The following is a 26,123-nucleotide window of genomic DNA, read 5'->3' as shown; positions in this document are numbered from 1 at the left end:
CTTCAGCAAAATACTGGCAAACCAAATCCAGCAGCACATCAAAAAGCTAATCCACCAAGATTGAGTAGGCTTCAACTCCAGGATGTAAGGTTGGTTCAACATGTGCAAATCAATAAATGTGATTCATCATATAAATAGAACGAAAGACAAAAAACCATATGATTATCTCAATAGACACAGAAAAGGACTCTGATAAAATTCAACACCCTTTCATGTTAAAAACTCTCAATGAACTAGGTATTGAAGGAACATACTTCAAAATAATAAGAGCCATCTATGACAAACCCACAGCCAACATTATACTGAATGGGCAAAAGTTGGAAGCATTTCCCCTTGAAAACTGACAAGGATGCCCTCTCTCACCACTACTATTAAACATAGTAATGGAAGTCCTAGCCAGAGCCATCAGGCAAGAGAAAGAAAGAAAGGTCATCCAAATAGGAAAAGAGAAAGTTAAACTATCCCTATTTGCAGATGACATGATTCCATATCTAGAAAAAAACAAAACAAAACATAGTCTTGGCCCAAAAGTTCCTCCATCTGATAAACAACTCCAGCAAAGTTGCAGGATACAAAATCAATATACAAAAATCACTAGCATTCCTATACAGCAACAACAGCCAAACAGAGAGCCAAATCAGAAAGGCAATCCCATTCACAACTGCCAGAAACAGAATAAACTTCATAGAAATACAGCTACCCAGGGAAGTGAAAAATCTCTACAACGAGAATTACAAAACCCTGCTCAAAGAAATCAGAGAAGACACAAACAAATGGATAAACATCCCATGTTCATGAATAGGAAGCATCAATATCACTAAAATGGCTATATTACCCAAAGCAATTTATAGATTCAATGCTATTCCTATCAAACTACCAATGACATTCTTCACAGAACTAGAAAAAACTATTTTAAAATTCATATTGAACCAAAATAGAACCCAAGTAACCAGAAGCAATCCTAAGCAAAAATAGCAAAGGTGGAGGCATCACATTACCTGACTTCAAACTATACCACAAGGCCACAGTGATCAAAACAGCATGGTACTGATACAAAAACAGGCACATAGACCAATGGAACAGAATAGAAAGCCCAGAAATAAGGCTGCACACCCATGACCATCTGATTTTTTTTTTTTGAGACGGAGTCTCGCTCTCACCCAGGCTGGAGTGCAGTGGCGTGATCTCGGCTCACTGCAAGCTCTGCCTCCCGGGTTCACGCCATTCTCCTGCCTCAGCCTCCCAAGTAGCTGGGACTACAGGCGCTCGCCACCATGCCCGGCTAATTTTTTGTATTTTTAGTAGAGACGGGGTTTCACCGTGTTAGCCAGGATGGTCTCGATCTCCTGACCTCATGATCCGCCCGCCTTGGCCTCCCAAAGTGCTGGGATTACAGGCATGAGCCACCGTGCCTTGTGACCATCTGATATTTGACAAAGCTGACAAAAAAAAGCAATGGGGAAAAGACCACTAATAAATAAATGGTGCTGGGAAAACTGGATAGCCATATGTGGAAGATTGAAGCTGGACCCCTTCCTTACACTATACACAAAAATAAACTCAAGATGGATTAAATACTTAAATGTAAAAGCTCAAACTATTAAAACCATGGAAGATTACATAGGAAATACCATCCTGGACATAGGAACGGGCAGAGATTTCATGAAAAAGAAACCAACAGCAATTGAAACAAAATTAAAAATTAACAAATGGATCTAATTAAACTTAAGAGCTTCTGTACAGCAAAGGAAACTATCCATAGAGTAAAGAGACAACCTACGGAATGAGAAAAAAATATTTACAAACTATGCATCTGGCATGGTCTAATATCCAGCATCTATAAGGAACTTAAGCAAATTTACAAGGAAAAAACAAACCACCCCATAAAAATGTGGGCAAAAGACATGAACAGACACTTTTCAAAGGAAGCATACACACTACCCACAAGCATATGAAAAGAAAGCTCAGTATGATCATTAGAAAAATGCAAATCAAAACCACAATGAGATACCATCTCAAACCAGTCAGAATGGCTATTACTAAAAAGTCAAAAATAACAGGTGTTGGAGATGGTGCAGAGAAAAGAGGATGCTTATACACTGCTGGTAGAAATGTAAATTAGGTCAGTCATCAGTCATTGTGGAAGACAGTATGGCAATTCCTCAAAGAGTTAAAAGAAGAACTACCGTTTGACCCAGCAATCCCATTACTGGGTATATACCCAGAAGAATATAAGTCATTCTACCATAAACACACATGTATGTGTATGTTCCCTGCAGCACTAAAGTAAATGTGATACATATATGACATGGAGTACTACACAGCTATAAAAAAGAATGAGATCATTTCTTTTGCAGCAACATGGATCAAGCTGGAGATCATCATTCCTCAGTGAAATAATGCAGGAACAGAAAATCAAATATCTCACATTATCACTTGCAAGTGGGAGCTAAACACTGACTACCCATGGAAACAAGGATGAGAACAACAAACTCTGAGGTCTACTTGAGAGTGAAAGGTGACAGGAAGGAGAGGATCAAAAAACTACCTTTCAGGTACTATGCTCATTACCTGGGTAATAAAATTATCTGTACACCAAACCCTCATACAATGCAATTTACCTAGATAACAAACTTGCACATGTACCCTTGAACCTAAAAGTTTTAAAAACGAAATACTGCATTGAATCTATAGGTCACTTTGGGTAGTATGGACATTTAACAATAAAAATTCTTCCAATTCATGAGCATGAGATATAGATTCAACGCTATTTATTTGAGTCTTCTTCAATTTATTTAATCAATGTTTAGTAATTTTCAATGCACAGAGGTTTCACTTTCTTGGCTAAATTTCCTCCTAAGTATGTTATTCTTTTCTGATGGAAATGGAACTGTTTTCTTAATTTCTATTTCTGGATACTTCATTTTTAGCATATAAAAATGTAACTTATTTTTGTATGTTGATTTTGTGTCACACAACTTCACTGAATTTATTAATTCTAACCATTTTTTGGTATTTAGGGTCTTGTACATGTAAGATAATTTAATCTGCAAACAGAGATCATTGAACTTCTTACATTCTAACTTGGATACCTTTTATTTATTTTTCTTGCATAATTGCTTTAGCTAGGAGACCCAGAATGATGTTGAGTAGAAATGGTAGGAATGGACTCCCTTGTCATGTTCTTGATCCTATGAGAGCTTTCAGTTTTTTACCACTGAATATGATGCTTACTGTGTGCTTGTTATATATGACTTTTATTATGTTGAGGTACATTACTTCTATACTTTAATTGTTGAGAATTTTTATTATGAAAGGATGTTAAATTTTGTGAAATGCTTTGCTAAGCTTCTTGAATCTATAAATTTGTCTTCCCCAAATCTAGGAACTTGTAGTTATTATTTTGTCAAATGTATTTTCTGTATTAATCTCTCCCTCCTCTCCTTGGAAGACTCCAAAGACACAAATTTATATATTTTGCTATAAATTTTTAATTTCTTCCTGTTCTGTTCTTCAGATTGGATCATTTCTACTGATTTACTTTAAAATTAATATACACATCTCTATCATCTCCATTCTGCTTTACAGCCTCATCTGGTGAATGTTTTATTTCAGACATTATACTTTTAAATTTCCATGGTTCTTCCTTAAGATTTTATTTCTGTACTCAGAATTTCCATTTTTCTATTCATTTCAAGAGTTACACACCTTACATCATGGAGCAGGGTTATAAAGGCTGCTTTGATGTCTTTGCCTGATCATTCCAACATCTGGGTCATCTCACAATGAGCATCTTTATTCCTATGAGAATTGATCACATTTTCCTGGTTCCCTGTAAGTAAAGTAATTTTGGTTTTACCCTAGATTCTATATTTTATTTTTTTAGAGATAGTATCTTGCTGTGTTGCCCAGGCTTGAGTGCAGCTGCTATTCCCAGGTACAATAACAGTGTACTACGGCCTTGAACTCCTGGCCTCAAGTGACCCTCCTGCGTCAGCTTCCTGGGTAGCTTGGACTACAGAAGTGTGCCACCATGTCCGGCTATCCTGTGTATTTTTAATTTAATATTATTTTAAAATGAATGACAGCATCTTTCCTCAAAGTGCACAGAGACTAGAAGATATAAATATGTAAGCCAATAGCTACAACACATTGATAAATGCTGTATAAAATGAATTGCATGCCTCCAAAATTCACATGTTGAAGTTCTATCCCCAATATATCTGTATTTCAAGATAGGTGCTATAAGGAGTTAATTAAGGTGAAATGAGGTATAAGGATGGGGCCTTGATCCAGTAGGATCATACAAAGAGACACCAGAGAGTGCTCATTCTCTGTCTCCATCAAGTAAGGACACGATGAGAAGATGATCGACCACCTACAAGCCAGAAAGAGAATGCTTGCCAGAAAGCAAATCAGCCAATATCTTGATCTTGGACTTCCCATCCTCCAGAACTGAGAAATAAATTTCTGTTACTTAAGGCTCTCAGTCTGTAGTATTTTGTTATAGTACTCTAAGAACACTAAGAGAGTTAGGTTATTATTGGACTTACTCTGCCTTGTCTAACATCCTAAGTTCAGTAAGATTTTTCAACAGTGGCTTTTAAAGGCAATAATGTGGAAAAGTATACAGCATTTTAAAAGATTAAAGATAGATAAAATCTATGATGTATCAGAAACATAGAGTAGAAAAATAATGGAAGTTTTCTTGAGAAATTTACTGAAAATAAAAATGTATACAAAGAAGAACACAGAATTCAATAATACGTAGAAGGGGCAGAAGAAACGCCAACTTTAGGGAAAGCTTAATAAGTATTGACTAGATAGATGGAAATAGAAAACAGGGGAAGAATGCAGCAGAACTCGACAACGAGATGGTTAATTAATAGCATCAATGGGTAATAAACATAAGGAATAGATCTCATCATGTTTAAGTAGAAAAGAACCTTGTACTTACAATAAGATAAGAGGGATTAACAGACAAGAGAAAGAAAGGGCACCCAAATTGAAAAGGAAAAAGTCAAATTACCCTTGTTTGCAGATGATACAATCCTATATTTGGGATAACCTAAAGAATTCATCAAAAAGCTATTAGAGCTGATAAATTCAGTAAAGTTGCAGGATACAAAATCAGCACACAAAAAGTCAGCAGCTTTCCTATATGCCAACAGTGAACAATCTGAAAAAGAAATCAAGTACTACTATTTATAATTGCTATGAGTAAAATACCCAGAAATAAACTTTACCAAAGAAGTGAAAGATCTCTACAATGAAAACTATAGAACACTGATGCCAGAAATTTAAGAGGACACATAAAAAAATTGAAAGATATTCCATGTTAGTGAACTGGAAGACTATTGTTAAAATGCCCATACTACTCAAAGCAATGTACAGATTCAATGCAATCCTTATCAAAATACCAATGATAGAGATGGTATCTTGCTGTGTTGCCCAGGCTTGAGTGCAGCTGCTATTCCCAGGTATAATAACAGTATACTACTGCCTTGAACTCCTGGCCTCAAGTGGCCCTCCTGCCTCAGCTTCCTGGGTAGCTTGGACTACAGAAGTGTGCCACTATGCCTGGCTATCCTGTATATTTTTAATTTAATATTATTTTAAAAATGAATGACAGAATCTTTCCTCAAAGTGCACAGAGACTTTAAAATGAATATACACATTTTGTATTTCACAGAAATAGAAAAACCAATCCTAAAATTCATATGGAACCACAAAGACCCAGAATAGCCAAAGCTATCCTGAGCAAAAGGAACAAAACTGGAGGAATCACATTCCCTGACTTCAAAGTATACTACAGAGCTATTGTAATCAAAACACCATGGTACTGGCATAAAAAGAGATACATAGACCAATGGAACAGAATAGAGAATGCAGACATAAATCCATAAAATTACAGTTAACTCATTTTTGACAAAGATTCTCAAAATGTATATTGGGGAAGGGACAGTCTCTTCAATAAATGGTGCTGGGAAAACTGGTTATCCATATGCAGAAGAACGAAACTAGACCACTCTCTCTCACTGTACACAAAAATCAAATCAAAATTGATTAAATACTTAAATCTAAAACCTGAAAGTGTGAAATTATCAAAAGAAAACATTGTGGAAACTCTCCCGGATATTGGACTGGGCAAGGATTTTTTGACTGACACCCCATAAGCACAGGGAACCAAAGTAAAAACAGACAAGTGAGATCATATCAAGTTAAAAAGCTTCTGCACTGTAAAGTAAACAATCAACAAAGTGAAGCAATAACCCACAGAATGGGAGAAAATATTTGCAGACTACTCATCTGACAAGGGATTAATAAGCAGAATGTATAAGGAGCTCAAACAACTCTATAGGGAAAAAGCTAATAATTCAACTTAAAATGGGCAAAAGATCAGAATTGATATTTCTCAAAAGAAGACCTACAAATGGCAAACAGGTATACGAAAAGGTGCTCAAAATCACTGATCATCAGATAAATTCAAATCAAAAGTACAATGATACATTATTTCACTCTGGTTAAAATGGCTTTTATCCAAAAGACAAGCAATGATGAATGCTGGTGAGGGTGTGGAGAAAAGAGAACGCTCATACACTGTTGGTGGGAATGTAAATTAGTACAGCCACTAGGGAGAAAAGTATAGAGGTTTCTCATAAAACTTAAACTACCATATGATCCAGCTATCGCACTGCTAGATATATACCCAAGAGAAAGAAAACCAGTATACTGAAGAGATAGCTGCACTCCAATGTTTATTGCAGCACTATTCACAATAGCTAAGACTTGGAAGAAACAGACAAATGAATAAAGAAAATGTGGTAAATATACACAAGGGAGTACTATTCAGCCATAAAAAATGAGATCCTGTCATTTGCAAAAACATGGATGGAACTGGAGGACATTATGTTAAGTGAAAAAAGACAGGTACAGAAAGACAAACTTTGCTCATTTTCACTTATTTGTGGGAACTAAAAATTAAAAACAGTTAAACTTAGAGAGATAAAGAGTAAAATAATGGTTACCAGAGGCTGGGGAGGGTAGAGAGGATGGGGAGCAGTTAGTGGGGATGGTTAATGGGAACAAAAATATAGTTAGATAGAATTAATAAGATCTAGTATTTGATCACACAACAGGGTGACTACAGTTAGCAATAATCTATTGCACATTAAAAAATAACTAAAAGAGTATAATTGGATTGTTTGTAACGCAAAAAAATGAATGCTTGAAGTGATGGATACCCTACTTATGCTGATGTGATTATTACACATTGTGTGCCTGTATCAAAATATCTCATGTACCGCATAATATATACACCTACTACGTACCTGTAAAATTAAAAATTTTAAAAATGAAATCCATCAGAATAAAATCATTTAAAATATCTAATATCAATAAATAAAGCCAAAAAATGTAAATAACATTTGAAAAGATAATCAACAATTAAGAATACATCTTCTTCTCAAGATGGGACATTTATTAAAGTAACGATAAACTAGGCCCTTAAGTAAGACTTACAAATTTCAACAAAATCTCCCAAACAAACCAAATTCTGACTATAACTCAATTAACATAGAAGTAAATATGAAAAGGTAAAATCTCCCATTTTCAGAAACATAAAAAACTTCCAAATTACTCATAAGACAAAGAAATGAGCAGAACAAGTAGAAATTACTTAAAAACGAGTATTAATGAAAATATTACATTACTCAAACATAAATATAGCCAAAGCAGTAGTTGGAGAAAAATTTGAAAATTAATCTGTTAAGAGTCCAACATAAACATAACAAAGCCAAAGAAGATATAACAGAGGAAACAATAATGCTATTAATATACATACATGATCAGCAAAGCCATAAATTAGTTATTTGAAAGACTAATAAAACAGATAAATCTCTGGCAATACTGGTTAAGAAAAAAAGAAAAAGGAACTAATGATCATAAAATAAAAACAAAGAATTAAAAAAGTTTTAGACTTTACATCCCTTTAGAGAGCTTTAATTTTTAAAAACTATTCTGCTGAATTCATCTATTTTAAGTGTCACATTAAAGGAAATATTACAACTAGCTAGAGATTTAAAAATTGAGAGTATATGGGATAGAAGACATTGACAACTTTAAGGAGAATACAAAATAGAATAACATCAAAGAAATCAACAACCTGAATAGACCTGAAAGCATAAAGTGAATTAGTAGTTGAAGTGCATGTACACACACGCATACACTCACCATTTGACCCAGAGAGTTTTTACTGGTAACTTCTACCTAATAGATGATTATTCAAAACTTATGCAAAATTCTCCCAAAGAATGAAAAAAAAGACAAAACACCTGCAATGCATTTTTTGAGGCTAGAATAACCTTGACAACAAAACCCAAACAAGCACAAAACAGACTAATTTTACTCATAAACACAGAACCCAAACTTCTAAAATGTTATTAAACCTAAATCCTAAAACTTGCAAAGTAGATTAAAACAATATATGAGGCTCAAGTTGGATTTATCCTAAGAATATTTAGGTGATTTAACATTAGAAAAATAATTGATGTAATTCTTCACATTAAAAAATAAAGGCAACTTCTGGGATAGAACAAAATTAAGTAGATGTATTTTCCTCTTGCTAAATACAACTAAAAACTCTGGCTATTTTATAAAAACAAACATTAAAAGATTCTGAAGGTGGAAATGAAAAGGAAGACTGGCTAGAAACCTCAGAACCCAGAGAATGACACAGCAGTAAGCTCCCTGAGTTTCTTTTTACCTCTTATACCTCGGACTGTGTGCTAGACAAATTAGCAAACTGTATCTACACTATAAATACAGGAACAACAAACTTGCTTTATCCTTCTCCTCTTGAGCGTTCTAAATTATCTTTGGTGGTGGAGAAAAAAAAAATTATAACACTGTCTAATGTGGTCCTATATGTATGTAGAGGAAATATGTAAAACAACTATGCTATACACATAGTGTAAAGGGACACAAAGAAAGGTAAGATTTTTAAACTTCACACTGGAAAATGATACCAGTAGACTGTGATGTTATATATCTATAACATAATACTGCAACCACTGAAAAATCTATACAAAGAGATACACTAAAAAACAATGTAAATAAAAATGGAATTCTAAAAAGTGTTCAAACAGCCCCCTAGAGGACAGAAAAAAGAAAACAGAGAAACCAAGAACAGGGGGAACAAACAGAAAACTAAAAGTAAAATGGAAAACCTAATGTATTTACCCATATTCTTGTTTACTGTATCCTTTCTTCCTTCCTGTTATTCCAAAGTTTTGTTGTTGTTGTTGCTTGTTTGCTTTGAGACAGAGTCTCATTCTATTGCCCAGGCTGGATTGCAATGGCATGATGGCATGATCACAGCTCACTGCAGCCTCAACTTCCTGGGCTTAAGTGATCCTCCCACCTCAGCTGCCCAAATAGCTGGGACTCACAGACGCATATCACCATGTCTGGCTAGTTTTTTGTATTTTTTGTAGAGACAGGGTTTTGCCATGTTGCTCAGGCTGGTCTTGAACTACTGAGCTCAAGTGATCTGCTTGTCTTAGCCTCCCAGCCTAAAGTTCTTTCTTTTATCATTTCCTTTCTGCTTAATGAATGTTCTTTGATCATTAATTGAGGGTAAGTCTGCTGGCAACAAATTTCCTTAGTTGTCTTTCCTGTGAGAAGGTCTTAATGTTTCCTTCATTGCTGAAGAATAATTCTGCTGTGTTGACAGTTATCTTTCAGCACTTGAAATATGTTGTACCACTTCCTCCTGGCCTCCATTGTTTCTGATCAGAAATCTACTGTTATTCAAATTGTTGTAGGCAAGTTGTCATTTTTTTCTATTTGCAACATTTTTTCTTTGTCTTTATTTATTGGTTTAATTATCATGCCTTTGTCATGAATTTCTTCGAATTTTTCCTATTTGTGGTTTGCTCTGTTTCTTGAATCTGTATGCTTATGTCTCTTGCTAACTCTGGATAATTTTCAGCTGTTATTTGAGTACTTTTTCAGTCCCACCTTCTTTCTTCTCTCCTTCAAGAATTCTGACAGGTGTCATCTTTTGTTATTGTCCCACAGGTCCTTGAGGCTCTGTTCATTTTTTAACAAGTCTAATTTCTCTCTGTTGTTCAGATTAGGAAATTTCTATTGTTCTGTCTTTCAGTTCACTGGTTCTTTCCCCTGTAATTCCCATTTTCCTGTTGGGTCCATCCACTGAACTTTTTCAGTTTCATATTTTTTCAGCACCAAATTTCCATTTTGGTCTTCTTTATATCTGTCATTTCTTTGCTGTGGATTTCTACTTTTTCATTTCTTTCTCACATGTATTGCTCAAAGCATTTTAATCATGGATGCTTTAAAATCTTTGTCAGTGATTCTAACACCTCTGTCATCTCAGTGTTGACATCTATTGACTATCTTTTATTACACAATCTGAGATCTTCCTGGTTCTTGGTATGACAAGTGAGTTTCAATGGAAAGCTGGACATGTTCATATTATGTTATGAGACTCTGGATCTTATTTAAACCTTCTGTTTTAACTAGCTTTTTGTGACACTGCTCCCACAGGGTAAGGTGGGAGGGGAGCACTGCTTCATTACTGCCAAGTGGAGGATGAAGTTCAAGTTTCCCAATGGGCTTCCACTGATACCAATAAAGGCATCCTCATTACTACCATGTGGGAGTTGGAGTCCAGGCTTCCCACATGGTTTCCACTGGCATGGTACTTGGGGTGGCCCCCTTACCACTGGGTGACAGTGAAAGACATAACTCTCTAACAGGCCTCTTCTGACCCTACCCCAGTATGGCCAGGAACCAGCACATTACTTTTAGATGGTGATGGCAGCCTAGGCTCCCCAGTATGGTGTTCCATCAACATGGTAGGAAGGGGGGTGTTGGAGAAGAGAGAGAGAGTTTTTGATCAGCCAAGAGGGAAGAAATCTTATCTCTCTGGCCTTCTCTGATATCACCCTAACGGTGGTACTGGGACACTTTGTTATCACCTCAGGAGGGTAGAATTCTAAGCTTCCCATTCGGCCTTTTTTAAGAGTAGGTGGTACTACAGTTTTTTTGTGTGATGTTTAAAGTAGAGCAGATACTGCTAGAAAGTTTTCTGTCTTGCTAGGCTATTCTTTCTCTGGTCCTTTGGCTAGAGAGAATAGTATCTTGCTGAGAGGTTTTCATTGTTGTTGTTTTTTTCCCTTTGCCTGTTGCAATTTGCAAGTTCCTGGCTTATCCAACACCCAGTCTGGGATATATGAGGCAAAAAGTAAATCCAGGCAACCCACTACTGTGTCATTCCTAAGGTCCTAGTGTCCTTAACCAGTGTTTCTTCTACTCTCTACCTTTCAGAGTTTCCTTATGTTTGTTTTATGCATGATAGCCAGGATTTATTATTGTACTTTGTAAGAGAAACAGGGGAAAGTATGTCACGTTCATCTTCCCAGAGGTAGAAGTCTTCCTAAATTGCATTTCTTCCCACCCCCTGCCCATTTGATATAATAGAAGCTATGAATGAGAACAGGGATTTTTGTTTAATTCCCTATTGTATGCCTAGCACTTACAACAGTGGTAGGCATACAGTAGATACTTAATAAATATAGTTGAATAAATAAATGAAAAAAATTCATTTATAGTTGACCCATTACATTATATTTCTGAATGAGTAACTTGAAATTTAAGTAGCTTAGGGATGGATAAATAAGTTTAGAAGAAAAATAGTGGTGAAGTATAATACAACTGACAAGTTAAACAATCAATTGATTTTCTTTTATAAATGAAATTAAATAATTAGGTTTTTTAAAAAACTACCAATTAAGTCTATCAACTTATACTAAATCTAACTTTGTTTTGGAAAATGAATATCCTCTAACTTCTTTCTCTTCTTTATTCTAATTTTCCTCATCCCCTTTTCTCTTCCATTGCTTTCTCTTTCTTCTCCTTCTATCATTTTTTCTCAAGTGTTCACAACAAACCTTGATATTTTCTCTTTTCCTTAATATGTTCCCCTTTTTCAGTCACCCTGGGTAATGACCACATCCAGACTGGAATCTCTGCATTGTTCTAGTGCTCAGCTTTCTCCTACCCACAACCAACTAATCCCTGAGATTTATTAATACTACTAATGCATACTGTATTTCTAGCTTCACTGGTTAGTCTCTTCTTTCCTCTTTTTTCTTTGAATAAGCTTATAACTGTATTAATTTTTTCTTTTTAAAAATTATTTTAAAATTTTTAAATTGACAAATATAAATTGTATATATGATGTACATGTTTTTAAATTTGTATACATTGTGGAATGGCTAAATTGTACTAATTAACAAATTAACATATGTATTACTTCACTTTCTTGGTCCATTTTTGTATTGCTATAACAATACCTGAAACTGGGTCATTTATAGCAAACTGCAATTTATTTCTCATAGTTCTAGAGGCTGGGAAGTCCAAGATCAAAGCATCAGCAGATTTGGGGTCTAGTGAGGGTCCTGTCTCTGCTTCCAAGGTGGTACCTTGAACACTGCATCCTCTAGAATGAAGGAATGTTGTATCTCCAAATGGCAGAAAGCAAAATGGCAAAAAAGGACAAACTCCTTCTGTCAAGCCCTTTTATAAAGGTATTAATCCATTCATGAGGGCTCTGCCCTTATGAGCTAAGAACACCTCCCAAAAAGCCCCACTTCCCAACACTGTTGGACAGGGTGTTAAGTTTCCAGCACATGAATTTGAGGGGACACATTTAAACCATAGCCCTCACGTACTTACCATTTTTTGGTGAGAACACTGAAAATATACTCTTTTAGGAATTTTCAAATATCCAATACACTTTAACTATAGTCACCATTTTGTACAATAGATCTCTTGAACTTATTCCTATTTAACTGAATTTTTATATCCTTTAACCGAAACATCTCTCTGATCCTTCTCCTTCCAGCACATGGTAACCACCATTCTACTCTCTACTTTTATGAGTTCAACTTTTTTAGATGCCATATATAAGGAAGTCATGCAGTATTTGTCTTTATGTATCTGGTTTATTTCACTCAACATAATGTCTTCTGGGTCATCCATGTTGTCACAAATGGCAGGATTTTCTTCCTCTTAAAAGCTGAAGAGTATTCCATTGTTTATATATGCAACTTTCTTTTTTTTTTAATAAACTCATCAGTAGACGAATAATTAGGTTGAGTCCTTATCTTGGCTAGTGTGAATAATCCTTCAACGAACATGGAAGGAGAGATAACTCTTCGAGACACTGATTTCATTTCCTTGGCTATGTACCTAGAAGTGGGATTGCTGGTTTACATGGTGGTTCTATTTTTATTTTTATTTACTCTAATCACATAGAAGACTAATGGCAGTTCTATTTTTAATTTTTTGAGGAACCTCCAGAATGTTTTCTGTAATGGCTGTTCTAAATTTACATTCCTACTGCAAGGGTTCCCTTTTCTCCACAACTTCTCCAGCACTTGTTATCCTTCGGCTGTTTGATAATATGCATTCCAACGGGTATGAGGGCATATCTCACTATGGTTTTAATTTTCATTTATTTGCTGTAGAGTGATTTTGAGCACCCTTTTACCTGTTGGCCATTTGCATGTCTTATTGTGGGAATATCTATTCAGGTTCTTTGCCTAAATCAGGCTATTTATTTTCTTACTATTGATTTGTTTGAGTTCCTTATATATTTTGGATATTAGCCCCTTATCCGGTGTGTGGTTTTTAAATATTTCATCCCTTTTTGTAAACTGTCTCTTTACTCTGATGATGTAATTTAGTTTTATGTAATTCCACTTGTTTATTTTCCTTTAGTTGCCTGTGCTTGTGGTGTCAAATCCAAAAATGTCATCACCCAGACCAATGTCATGGAGTTTTTTCCCTATGTTTTCTTCTGGTAACTTTACAGTTGTAGTAGGTAGATCTTACATTTAAGTCTTTAATGCATTTTGAGTTGATTTTCTTCTATGGTGTGAAGGGTCTAATTTTATTCTTCTACGTGTGGCTAATCAGTTGTCTCAACACCATTTATTAAAGAGACTGTCCTTTCCCTAGTGTGTGCTTTGGCACTTTTGTTGAAAATTAATGGACCATAAATGCATGGATTTATTTGTGGGTTCTCTATTCTATTCTATTAGTTTATTCATCTGTTTTTATGCTAGTAACATCCTGTTTTAACTAATACAGCTTTGCAGTATATTTTGAGGTCAAGTATTTTGATGCCTCCAGTTTTGCTCTTTTTGCTCAAGATTTCTTTGGTTATTCAGGGTCTTTTGTGGTTCCATATGAATTTTCAGGACTGTCTTTTTTTTCTGTGAAAAATGACCCTGAAATTTTGATAGAGATTTCAGTGAACATTTAGATTATGTTGGGTAGATTGTTAATACAAGCATTTTAACAATATTAATTTTTTAATCTATGAACACGTATATCTTTCCACTTATTTGGATTTTTATCTCTGAAGGGGATGAAGAGGGAAAAAATACTGCATTTATCCCTATCAAACTTCAGCTCAGGCAAACTAATTTAGAGAAATAAAATATAAGCTATAGTTCAATTTTTTAAAAGCCTCGGGATTTTACTCAGCCTCAATTTCAATGTGAACCAGAAGTCTATGTAAACTTAAATTCTGACTAATACTAGCCTATCTGAAGCTTTACTCAGCTCTGAGAACTGGATTTTTAAGAGCAATACTAACAAATCAGTGGTAAGCCAGAAAACTAAGACTGTGGTGGTTCCAGAAAATTAAAGAAACTAGGGATACCTTACCTGGGAGAAAGAAAAGAGGGAACTTGGGAAAAGATTATAAAATAGCTATATTTTAATATTTGTTAGTAGTAGGCTCACATTTGAAAGAAAGCAGCAGAAAAAAGATCAAAGCACAATATGATAGGTTGGTTTCATATACATAAGAATTTTCAAATAATCTAACCTGTCCAATAATGTGATGGACTGCTTTACTTAGTTCTCAGAGATTAGAAGTGTTAAGGCAAAGACTGTGTGTACCCCTGTTAGAAATACTGTTGAGCAGATTGCTTCAGCAGGAAAGAGGCTAGAATACAGTAGTGCTTCTCAGTCTATGATCCTCTGAGCTACCTGAAGTGGTACTACGGAGTTCTGAATAGGTTGCAATTGTTGCTGAGCAGGCAGAATGCTTAACTTCTCCATCCTGGCTTCAACAAAATGTTCTACATATATATCTAGCTTTTGCAGTGGCTTTTATTAGGAGTGGTAGGGTTAGGGTGGAAGGAAGTATTATGCTTTAAATAAATCAATAAAAGTTCAAAAATTACTGAAGGACCTGAAGGAAGATCTCTTTCAATTCTAATATTATCATTAATTCCTATTTCTCAGCTATATCCTAGGAAAGTAAGATCAACATCTTATTGACAGATTACTGCAAATAAGATTAATGTATATAATTTTAAAAGCCTCCTTTTCTTCAGTAATGGGGCTTTTAGAGTGAAACAACTGTCTCAGCTCTTCACTTTGCCTGTATCATCACAGCCTATACTGTGTCTGGGGAAGATTTTATCTTTCTCTGGAAAAGTTTAATGTTGAAAACAAATGTCCTTTTACTTCAAAAATAAGCAGTAGTTGTAGAAAAGTAGATCTTAGAAACACACAAAGTTATAAAATTTTAATTTGTACTTCTATAAAGGAAAACACTGGAAAAATTAGTTGCTATATAACTAAATCATAAGTGAAGAGTGTACTATCAAAATAATCATATGATTTATCCAAAAGTAAAAGCAATTTGTTATATATTAAAATACCAAAAATAGGAAGTAATATATGAAAGTCCCAGATGCTTGCATCTTTAAAATACCTCATCTCAAAAGTTACACATTATTTTGTAATTCCTTATATATATATATACACATACACACGTATATAAATCAGTGACCATATGAGTTGATTTACAGAAATTTTTAAATTATCTTACCTAGCTTAAAAAATTAACACAAATCTTACTGTATCAGATTTCTTACTATATCTTAGTCACACAAGTAGAATTCTTATTCATAATTCGACTGGGGATTCTATTTTCATTATAGTATTATTCAGAAATAACATTAATGGATTTAATTGTTCAGAAATAATTCTGAAGGTGTGTGATCTATATTTTGCTGATATACAACTCAGAAGACGGCAGACTGGTGTGCCGGAGGCATCCACTTACACAGTAGTGACTCTGCCCAACCACTTGGCATGGGAGTCTCAACATAGCCTTATTGTTCATTTGCTATTGATAGTTTTCTATTGATAGTTTTTTGTGAGAGAATCATATGCTAAAAGGTATACCAGATCAGGGGCATTAGGTTTTAAGGTAAAATTCTCACGAACATCAAGGTACATCAGAGTCTGTTCTATTCCATATACTTTTTAGTCAGGCATTATTTATAAATTTATGCATAAAATTTAAAAATATGATCATCACACAATATAGTATCTAATAATATCTCAAAATACTTCCATATCCTTTGCTTTTATAAAAATTTTATTTTCTTATAAAAGGTAACATCAGTGACAGAAAATTTAGGAAACATGGAACAGCAAAAATGAGAAAAAAATAACCCTTTTAAAATGCAAAACAACCAAATTTAACAGAAAAAAGTGTTAGTAATTTTAGGAACCCCATTTTAAATTGCAGAGGGATAAATGAATTCATATTTTTTCTCCGACGTAGTTTAAATTCAATCCTTTGCTCTGGGCCCACAGTACTGCTCAACTCATTTAAACACTTATACTAAAACCTGGATGCTTTCAGCATCAAAAAGTACAGAATAGAATTAATCTTCATATCACACCTGAGAGTCTCATAAGTTATGCTACCAAAGCAAGTTACTACTACTGATGTGAAACTATATCATTAAGATTGTAAAGATAATAAAAAACTTAAGTGAAAATATCTGATGATCAAGTTTGCTTTAGGAAGACCAGATAATGGGATTAATGTGATAAAGTTAGTACTTATTGTTACTAAGATTTATACTACACAATACTTCTTGATTTTTAGCAACTATATTTTATAGATCTTTTTAATTTAAAAAATCTAAAATTCAGAGAGAATATAGCTCCCATGTTCCCCTTTAAATTGTTAAGAGAATTATATTTCTATTGTAAGTATACTTTGATTTAAGAAAACCAAAGTCAAGCATGTCTCTTACATACCTCTTTTTTAACCTACTATCTGCTAAAATATTTACAAAGATACTTGTTTAAGAAAGTAGATGCTAAACAAATAAACATGATGCCTGGAATGCTTCTTTGTAAATTGATTAAAACACCATCAAGTAACCTTCGGGATGGGCTTCCTTTCAATTTAAGCTTTTATTTTAATTACTTATGGAAAGCCACTTTTCTCCTTGTATGTGGCAATTAACACAACATTTTCAATGCAGCCCACAAATAGGTGTAAATCTGAGAACAGAGGCTCTTTTGTAGTCACACAGGCCAACAGATTTGACATTCTGATATCAGGTTTATGTTTCTCACATTGTAGAATGTTGTCTATCTAAGTCACACAGACTGTATGATTTCTAAAATTTCAAGCTTATCATAAAGACAGCTAGTGGGAGAATAAATAGTACATTAGTGCTTTTACCTTTTAGCCGGTGGCTTAAAATCTGTTCCAAAATAGCTGCAAAATTGTTAAATTCAGGAGAAGAATCATCAATTGTCTCAAAGCAAGACCGATCAATCAGGGTCTTCACAGAAAACCTATGAAAAAAAGATTATTGTTGCTTTTAGGCAGAGTTGATTAATTCCCTAAGTATGAAAAAAATGGGAGGAAGGCAATTTGGGGAAAACTTGTAAAAATATTTTATAAGAATATAACTTCTGAAAACCCCATTTATTCAAATTTATTCTGTAAATGGAAATTTTTACAGAAAGAGGAGTCTTTTTATTATTTCCTATCTCCTCTGGTTAGAATGTTTGTGTACTCCCAAAATTCATATGTTGATACCTAATCCCCAGAGCAATAGTATTAAGGGTTAGAGCCTTTGAGAAGTGGTTAGATAATGAGGGCAGAGCTTTCATGTACAGAATTAGTACTCTTATAAAAGAGGCCTGAGGGAGCTTGTTCTGCCATGTAAGGACACACAGAAGGTGTCATCTATGAGGAATGGGCTCTCACCAGACACTCAATCTGATGGTGCCCCAATCTTGGCCTTCCCAGCCTGCAGAACTGTGAGCAGTAAGTTTCTGTTGTTTATAAATTACCCGGTTTAAGGTAATTTGTTAAAGCAGCCTGAAAGGACTAAGAGAGTATCTATTGACAAAACTAAGACTTAGAAATAGCTAATTGTCCCCATTAAAAACAAAATGTGATCTAACTAAATTAACTCCAAAATACTCAAAAACAATACTACTACTTGTAAGGAATTTGAGCAGCAGACTCAAATGCTTTTGAGAGTTTCTGAGCACAAAACAGAATAAAATAGAATGTGAGTATTAATGAGAAGAATACATCTGTATTAGTCTGTTCTCACACTGCTAATAAAGACTTACCTGAGACTGAGTAATTTATAAAGGAAAGAGATTTAATTGACTCACAGTTCCACATGGCTGGGAGGCCTCACAATCATGGTGGAAGATGAAGGAAGAATAAAGGGTTGTCTTACATGGCAGCAGGCAAGAAAGCATGTGTAGGGGAACTCCCCTTTATAAAACTATCAAATCTCGTGAGACTTACTACCACAAGAACAGCATGGGAAAGGCCCGCCCCCATGATTCAATTACCTACCACTGGGTCTCTCCCATGACACATGGGAATTATGGGAGTTACAATTCAAGATGAGATTTGGATGAGGTCACAAACCATTTCAACATCCAAAGTTTTTATGAGCTTATAAATAGCAAAACCTGCAAATCTGTAAAGTGTACTATATTTTTCCTTATCAGAATGTTCTTTGTCTGTATTTTTGACTGTCAAAAATCAATGTATTTTCCAAGTCTCAACTCAAATGTCATCTTCTCAATGGAGAATTACCCACCTGCATATTCCTAGCACAAACTAACATTTTATTTGTATTTATTTCCCTTAAGAGACAATTATGATTTATCTTACTGCTATCATTTGTTTTCCATCTTTATCTTATTAGAACACAATTTCTTCAGGCAGAAACATGCTTTCTGAACGATGTATCTCCCTCAGCACCTAGGATAATGCTTTGAACACTGTACTCAGTGGGTACCTGTTGATTTATTTGTAAGCTCTATTTTGAAAGAATAGCAAAGAAATGTTTAAACGTCCTATCACGGCAAGACCCAACATATAGTTTATGAGTTTTAACATGTGTAGATTCATATAATCACCATCAAAATCAGGGTACAAAATAGTCCTGTCACCTCAAACAACTTCCTCATGCCCTTTACAGTCATACCCTATAAAGGATGGTATATGAGAGCCTAAGACAATGGGGAATCAAGATGATAAGGGGAGCTGTTAAATAATTGGAAATAAAAACTATAAAGAAGATAAAAGAGTACAAGCTTTTTTTCAGGTTTTACTCTTGATAGTTATGTTATTCAATCAGGACAGAAAATACAGGAGACAGGCATAAAGGGAAATATAGAAAGATTTGGGTTATATCTAGTATTTACCATACTAGAAATTGAACTAAAAGATTTTAAATACAGGCAGTCCTCACTTAGCACAGCAGTACAGGACCATAACAATAACTCTGCAAGTTGAAACCATGCAAAATCATCTTTATAATTAAAAATTATAATTTTCCTGTGGCCTTTATAAATTTTTGTCAAAACATTAAAAACTTTCTTATAACCAGTTACATAGGGAAATGAAAAATAGTAAAACAGATTTATTTAGTACACTATACTTTAAAACATTAGAAACATTGAGAATTCAAGTGTTCTACTTCTTTGTAACAAACTTATGAAGAGTAGTCTGAACAGTGCTTGCCTCATTCTTCTCATTTAGTGTAACTTAAGATACAGCGTAAGCCTCTTTTTCTGTCTTTTTGCAAACTGCCATATTTCTCGAACTAGCTTCCAATATGTTTTCCTTTACACTTTCAATGCTGCGAAATACCTCTGAGAAGCCCTTTAATGTGAAGTGTTCTGTCGGTGTCACTTCCTCTGGGACATTTTCATCCTTTCTGTTGCAACCACTTTCTTCATTTTTTTTTTTTAATTATACTTTATGTCCTAGGGTACATGTGCACAATGTGCAGGTCTGGTACATATGTATACATGTGCCATGTTGGTGTGCTGCACCCATTAACTCATCATTTACATTAGGTGTATCTCCTAATGCTATCCCTCCCCCCTCCCCCCGCCCCACAACAGGCCCTGGTGTGTGATGTTCCCCTTCCTGTGTCCAAGTGTTCACATTGTTCAATTCCCACCTATGAGTGAGAACATGCAGCGTTTGGTTTTCTGTTCTTGTGATAGTTTGCTGAGAATGATGGTTTCCAGCTGCATCCATGTCCCTACAATATTCAACATTCTTTCCTCATTTTTACATCAACATTTGCCTCCACTAAGTTTCCTTGGCTGTATATGTAGATTCTCTTAAATAGGAGAAATGTGCACATTCCCATGATCAACAATTTATTCTGTAACTCCCTTTATATTCATGCAAATCTCACTTTAAGCATTATCATTTTCCATTCTTTTTTCTTTGAGACGGAGTCTCGCTCTGTCGCCCAGGCTGGAGTGCAATGCTGCAATCTCAGCTCACTGTAAGCTCCGCCTCACCAGTTCACACCATTCTCCTGCCTCAGCCTCCTAAGTAGCTGGCACTACAGGTGCCCACCACCAAGCCCAGCTAATTTTTTGTATTTTTTTAGTAGAGCCGGGGTTTCACCATGTTAGCCAGGATGGTCCTGATCTCCTAACCTCGTGATCTGCCTGCCTTGACCTCCCAAAGTGCTGGGATTACAGGCGTGAGCCACCACACCCAGCTATCATTTTCCATTTCTTTTCTGTACTTTCATCTCTGTAAATTGGCCAATTCACTGTTTTTGATTATCCATTTTCAGATGCATAGGGACCAATCCTAGGCAGACGTTGAAAGAAGTAATATTACTGGTGTCTGATTATGATGTGTATTTGTTAGTTACATAGTGGTTTGTGGACTAGAGAGCCAGTGGCAAAATGTGTATTTTATGCAACTACTCACAGCTGAGTTACAGCGGTAATTCAAATTGAAACCATGTTACTAGGTAGGATTGATGTTACTTAACTAAATTATGAAATACTGGAACCATGCAAAGTAAGAACTGCCTGTATTTATTTACTAATTATAAACAAAATAAATTCATTACATGCTACATAAAAATATTTTTATGAAAATTGCATTTTCCAAAAGAAAAACATAGCAAGAATAGCACTGTTTACATGTTTGCAAATATCTTTAATGTGTTTAATATAAGACAATTAGATTATATTACTACTTTTTTTATTCAAGCTATTATAATAGTACACATTACGTAGCATCTGGAAAACTCCAGCATACACTTGTTAGAAAATGGGAATTTTTAATAAAAAAGACAAAGAAAATGACAATAATAATAACAACAAAAGAGAATGGGAATTTTAAAAGGCAAATAATGTCTTAGAATATTTAAGAAAATAATTTTGACCTTGTGGACCTCTGAAAGCATCCGGGTCCAGAAGTACACTTTCAGAAATGCCACCCTATGGCATTCTTGGTGTGTAATGAAATAACTCTCCTATGAAACTCGAATGATACAAATTATACACCATTATATATCTTTGGGATAATTGAGAATATAATCACTTAAATAATTTTCAGTCTTCTTTGGTTCAGATGAATAATCCTGATTGAGAAATGCTGAGACAGATTAATGTTCGACTACACAGTATTATCTACAACAGCAACTGGAGATCAATGGAGTAAATTATCATGCAATAACGAGAAACAACATATAGGAAGTAACACAGATAAAATTAGTTTCTTGTACCTAAAGGATAGTCAAGTTAGATAAATGCCATATATAACGCATACTAAATGGATAGAAACAAAAAGATAAAGAGAAACCAGATTTAAAAGGGACTTGAAAACTTTTATTTTCTATGTCCATCTCAGTGACAATACATGAGAATAATGCTGCCAATCCTTGGCAAATTTTCAATAAGAATAATCAGTACAATGTGTAGGAAAAGGAAATGAGAAATGTTTCTAAAATGAATAAATAAAAAGCATACAATCTCCACCTCCACCTTTCACCTGAATAGAAGGAAATTTCTGAATGCTTTTCTCTAATCTTCATTCAGTAGAATGGAATAAGAAAGTTAACTCTGCAACCAGATTGCTCAAGGAAGGAATAACCTACTGCTTGTAAAAATTACGCCATTTAAGATAGTAATGCACCTCCATAAAATAAACCGAAATTTATATTTGAAAACAAAATTAACAAAGTACTTAAATCATCAAAGATAAAAATCTAGGTTAGAACTCAATTTCCACCTTTAACAGTCAGGTAAGATTTTAGTCACTATTGTTCTCCAGGAATAACACTAAATTACCTAACAAACTATTTACTTTGTAAAATGTAGAGGGAAGAAAAAGCCATGGTTATTAGTGCATATATTTTCATATCAAGAGACATATATGGATCAATCAGTAGTCAACAAAATGCACAAATATTTTTCTATTTACAAATATTATTCTATTTTCTAGGAATGTTACCAGGTTACATTCTTACAGAAGATACTGTGTCATAAAAACATAAAATGTCAAATATCAGAGCACTGAATTACTTGCAACTCAACAGCTAACTAAAAACTAAAGTAAAAGCAAAGTCCAAATAGCCCAAAGCATATCCTTAGACACAATTTCTATGATTTTCAAGCATAAAGACATTTAAGGGTGAGAAAGCATTACAAAAATTTCTATTATATCAAAGTCAGTAATGAAGAAAAATAATGTTTTCCAGCTTTGCTTCATCATTCACATCCTGCTCTCCTCCCTCCAACACAACCCAGAATTTCAGAAGGCAAATCAATCCCTTAGAGTCTATGCTTCACTTTCAGCTAACCGACTCTTCCCACTCAATACTCACTTCTCTAAAATCATATAGCTAGTCATAAGTATATGCCAGAGTAATGAGGATCTGTCCTCCATAACACAGTAACTAAGATGTGCTATAAAAATCAAACCTGTAAAAAGAATTTTAATATATCTAAGAAATATCACACAGATGCTGAGCTATTTCCTGATAATGATGACATTAATATTAGTCATCTGTTTCCTAAAATGGAACGATTTTTGAATCATGAAATGACAATTTGATGAATGTCTAAAAATATCAAATCAAGTCTAAGTAACAGCTTTTACATAAAAATTAAAAATCAAAAGTTTACATAAAAGAGACTTACAATTAAGATTTTGAAATGCAGTTTCTTAAAAGTCTCTATTTAAAAAGATTCTCTTTCCCACCTTCAAAGTCCAAGGAAATTTTTGTTAGCTTAGAAATAAGAAAGAATGGGCCGGGTATGGTGGCTCAAGCCTGTAATCCCTGCACTTTGGGAGGCCGAGGCAGGTGGATAACCTGAGGTCAGGAGTTCAAGACCTGCCTGGCCAACATTATGAAACCCCGTTTCTACCAAAAATACAAAAAATTAGCTGGGCGTGGTGGCGCATGCCTGTAATCCCAGTTACTCAGGAGGCTGAGATAGGAGAATCACTTGAATCCAGGAGGTGAAGGTTGCAGTGAGCCAAGATCATGCCACTGCACTCCGGCCTGAGCAACAAGAGCAAAATTCCGTCTCAAACAACCAACAAAAAAAGAATGACTGTGACTAAAACCTTAAAACCTAAGAAAGCATGAACTACCTTTTTCCCTTTGTCAACATAGCATGAGAAATGAGAGTTACCAAAACTGTTTAAAACATATTAATTACATCCACATTACATTAATTCCTTCCATAGTTCATAGATTTGTAACATAATTATAATTAAAAATAATTTAAAAATTTTAAATGTGAGGACAAATCAAAAATAATTTTCTTAAATGTCTATAGTTTTTATTAGAAATTATTTTTACAGTGAAAATTCATTTTTAATATTTAATGTTCTGCATTAATAATATATATATCCATATATACACAGAGAGAATAAGTAGGAAAAAATTATATTCCTATCCCTTTACGACAAGCATATATTATTTGGCCATTTATCAAATATGCTTCAGAAAAAAATAAATATTCAAATAAAATAGATTTTCTTATTATACCATGCTATATCCCTTTACATGGAATTATATCTGAAGATAACTAATGTACATGAAAACATCTAGAATCATCACATTTCAAAACTTAAAAGGGCTCACAAAGGTTAAAGTCACTAATAAGAGTGATGTTTTTAATAGAACGTAAGTATCCAAAATAGGAGACAGAGAACTCTCCACTATTTCAAACCAAATTTACAATATTCCTTATTATATGCCAATGCTTTTAGTAGTCTCTAACAGAGGGGTGAGGTAATTATCCTCTGCCATTAAAATAACAGTCAGCATCAATGATCAACAAGAAGATGGCTTCCAAGAGAGATGACATGATCCACACCAAACATAATATAAGCAGTGACTATAGGTGATAATAAGCACAATACCCAGAGATACCTGTTCACTGGAAGACCTATTTGCTCTCTTATATTTTACATCACAAACACAAGAGAATGTTTCGCAATCAACAGTTTGCAGGTCTGGGCACGGTGGCTCACGCCTGTAATCCCAACACTTTGGGAGGCCAAGGCAGGTGGATCATCTGAGGTCACAAGTTTGAGACCAGCCTGGCCAACATAGTGAAACCCCACCTCTACTAAAAATACAAAAGTCAGCCAGGTGTGGTGGTGCACACTTGTAGTCCCAGCTACTCAGGAGGCTGAGGCAAAAGAATCACTTGAACCTGGGAAGAAGAGATCGCAGTGAGCCAAGATGGTGCCAACCGCACTTCAGCCTGGGTGAAAGAGCGGAAACAAAGAAACAAACCAAAAAAGTAATTTCCCTTCTTTTTTCAAATATTATGAAACTTACAAATTCTCGGCCGGGCACAGTGGCTCATGCCTGTAATCCTAGCACTTTGGGAGGCTGAGGCAGGCAGATTGGCTGAGTTCAGGAGTTCGAGACTAGCCTGGGAAACATGGTGAAATTCCGTCTCTACTAAAATACAAAAAAAAAAAAAAATTAGCTGGGCATGGTGGCATGCACCTGTAGTCCCAACTACCAGGGAGGCTGAGGCAGGAAAATTGCTTGAACCTGGGAGGCAGAGGTTGCAGTGAGCCCAGATCATGCCACTGCACTCCAGCCTGGCAACAGAGTGAGACTCCCTGCCCCCCACCCACAAACAAACAAACAAAAGAATTCTCAAACATCATGTGTATTTTCCTCTTTATTTTCTAATATAATTTTAATCTATTTAAAATATTTTATAATGAGAAAAAATACCTTTCACATATCCTTTAAGAAGAGGTCTACAGACTGTTGTCCACAAGCCTAATGCAACTAGTTGCATGTTTTTGTAAATGAACTTTTATTGGAACCAAAAAAAGTTCCAACCATCTTCCCTGAAATTTGTACCCTGAAACATGAAACTCTCTTTGTGACATTTTATTATTTCAAAAAAATTTTACCCAATGTAAAAATCAACTTTATAGGAAGAAAGCAGCGCCAGGTGTGGTGGCTCACACCTGTAATCCCAACACTTTGCAAAGCTGAGGCCACAGCGATGGCTTGAGGTCAGGAGTTTGAGCAACAAAGCGAGACCCTATCTCTATAAAGAAATTTAAAAATTAGCCAGGCATGGTGGAAATAGGCTGTTATTCTAAGCAACTCAGAAGGCTGAGGCAAGAGGATAACTTGAACCCAGGAATTCAAGGTTACAGTGGGCTATGGTCATGCGTCTGCACTCCAGCCTAGGTAACAGAGCAAGACCCTGTCTCTAAAAAGGAAAATTTTGAAAATTAAATAAAAAGACAGATGTGTATTTAAAATATTTTCTCAATCTGTACTGTCAAAATTTATTTTAAAAGAGAATTGCTAATCTAGACACTTAAGGATGGAAATACTCTATTATTAACATCTTGTATTGCTATATAAGCAGACTGATAACAGCAGATTGCCAAACATAAAAAA

The 26,123-nt window shown here is 34.8% G+C and overlaps 2 protein-coding genes across 10 annotated transcripts in view; one reads left to right on the top strand and one right to left on the bottom strand.

Moving 5' to 3' along the window:
* The window catches only part of ABCB1 (ATP binding cassette subfamily B member 1), a 220,063-nt gene that overhangs the window by 44,200 nt on the left and 149,740 nt on the right, over window positions 1–26,123 (top strand). The gene's annotated exons all lie outside the window — the stretch shown is intronic.
* The window catches only part of RUNDC3B (RUN domain containing 3B), a 180,518-nt gene that overhangs the window by 140,804 nt on the left and 13,591 nt on the right, over window positions 1–26,123 (bottom strand). For 7 of the 9 annotated variants that reach the window (XM_050785280.1, XM_050785281.1, XM_050785284.1 and 4 more), the window contains one exon: window positions 17,603–17,718. The exons of 1 other annotated variant lie outside the window; for it this stretch is intronic. In XM_050785280.1, the coding sequence (XP_050641237.1) occupies window positions 17,603–17,718 (116 nt within the window). Of the gene's footprint in view, window positions 1–17,602; window positions 17,719–26,123 lie in introns of those variants that run through there. One more of the 9 variants, XM_050785288.1, reaches the window with a different exon arrangement.

The sequence above is a fragment of the Macaca thibetana genome, chromosome 3, assembly GCF_024542745.1.
Source record: "Macaca thibetana thibetana isolate TM-01 chromosome 3, ASM2454274v1, whole genome shotgun sequence".
Taxonomy (NCBI): domain Eukaryota; kingdom Metazoa; phylum Chordata; class Mammalia; order Primates; family Cercopithecidae; genus Macaca; species Macaca thibetana.
This window is presented reverse-complemented; position numbering and strand designations above follow the sequence as displayed.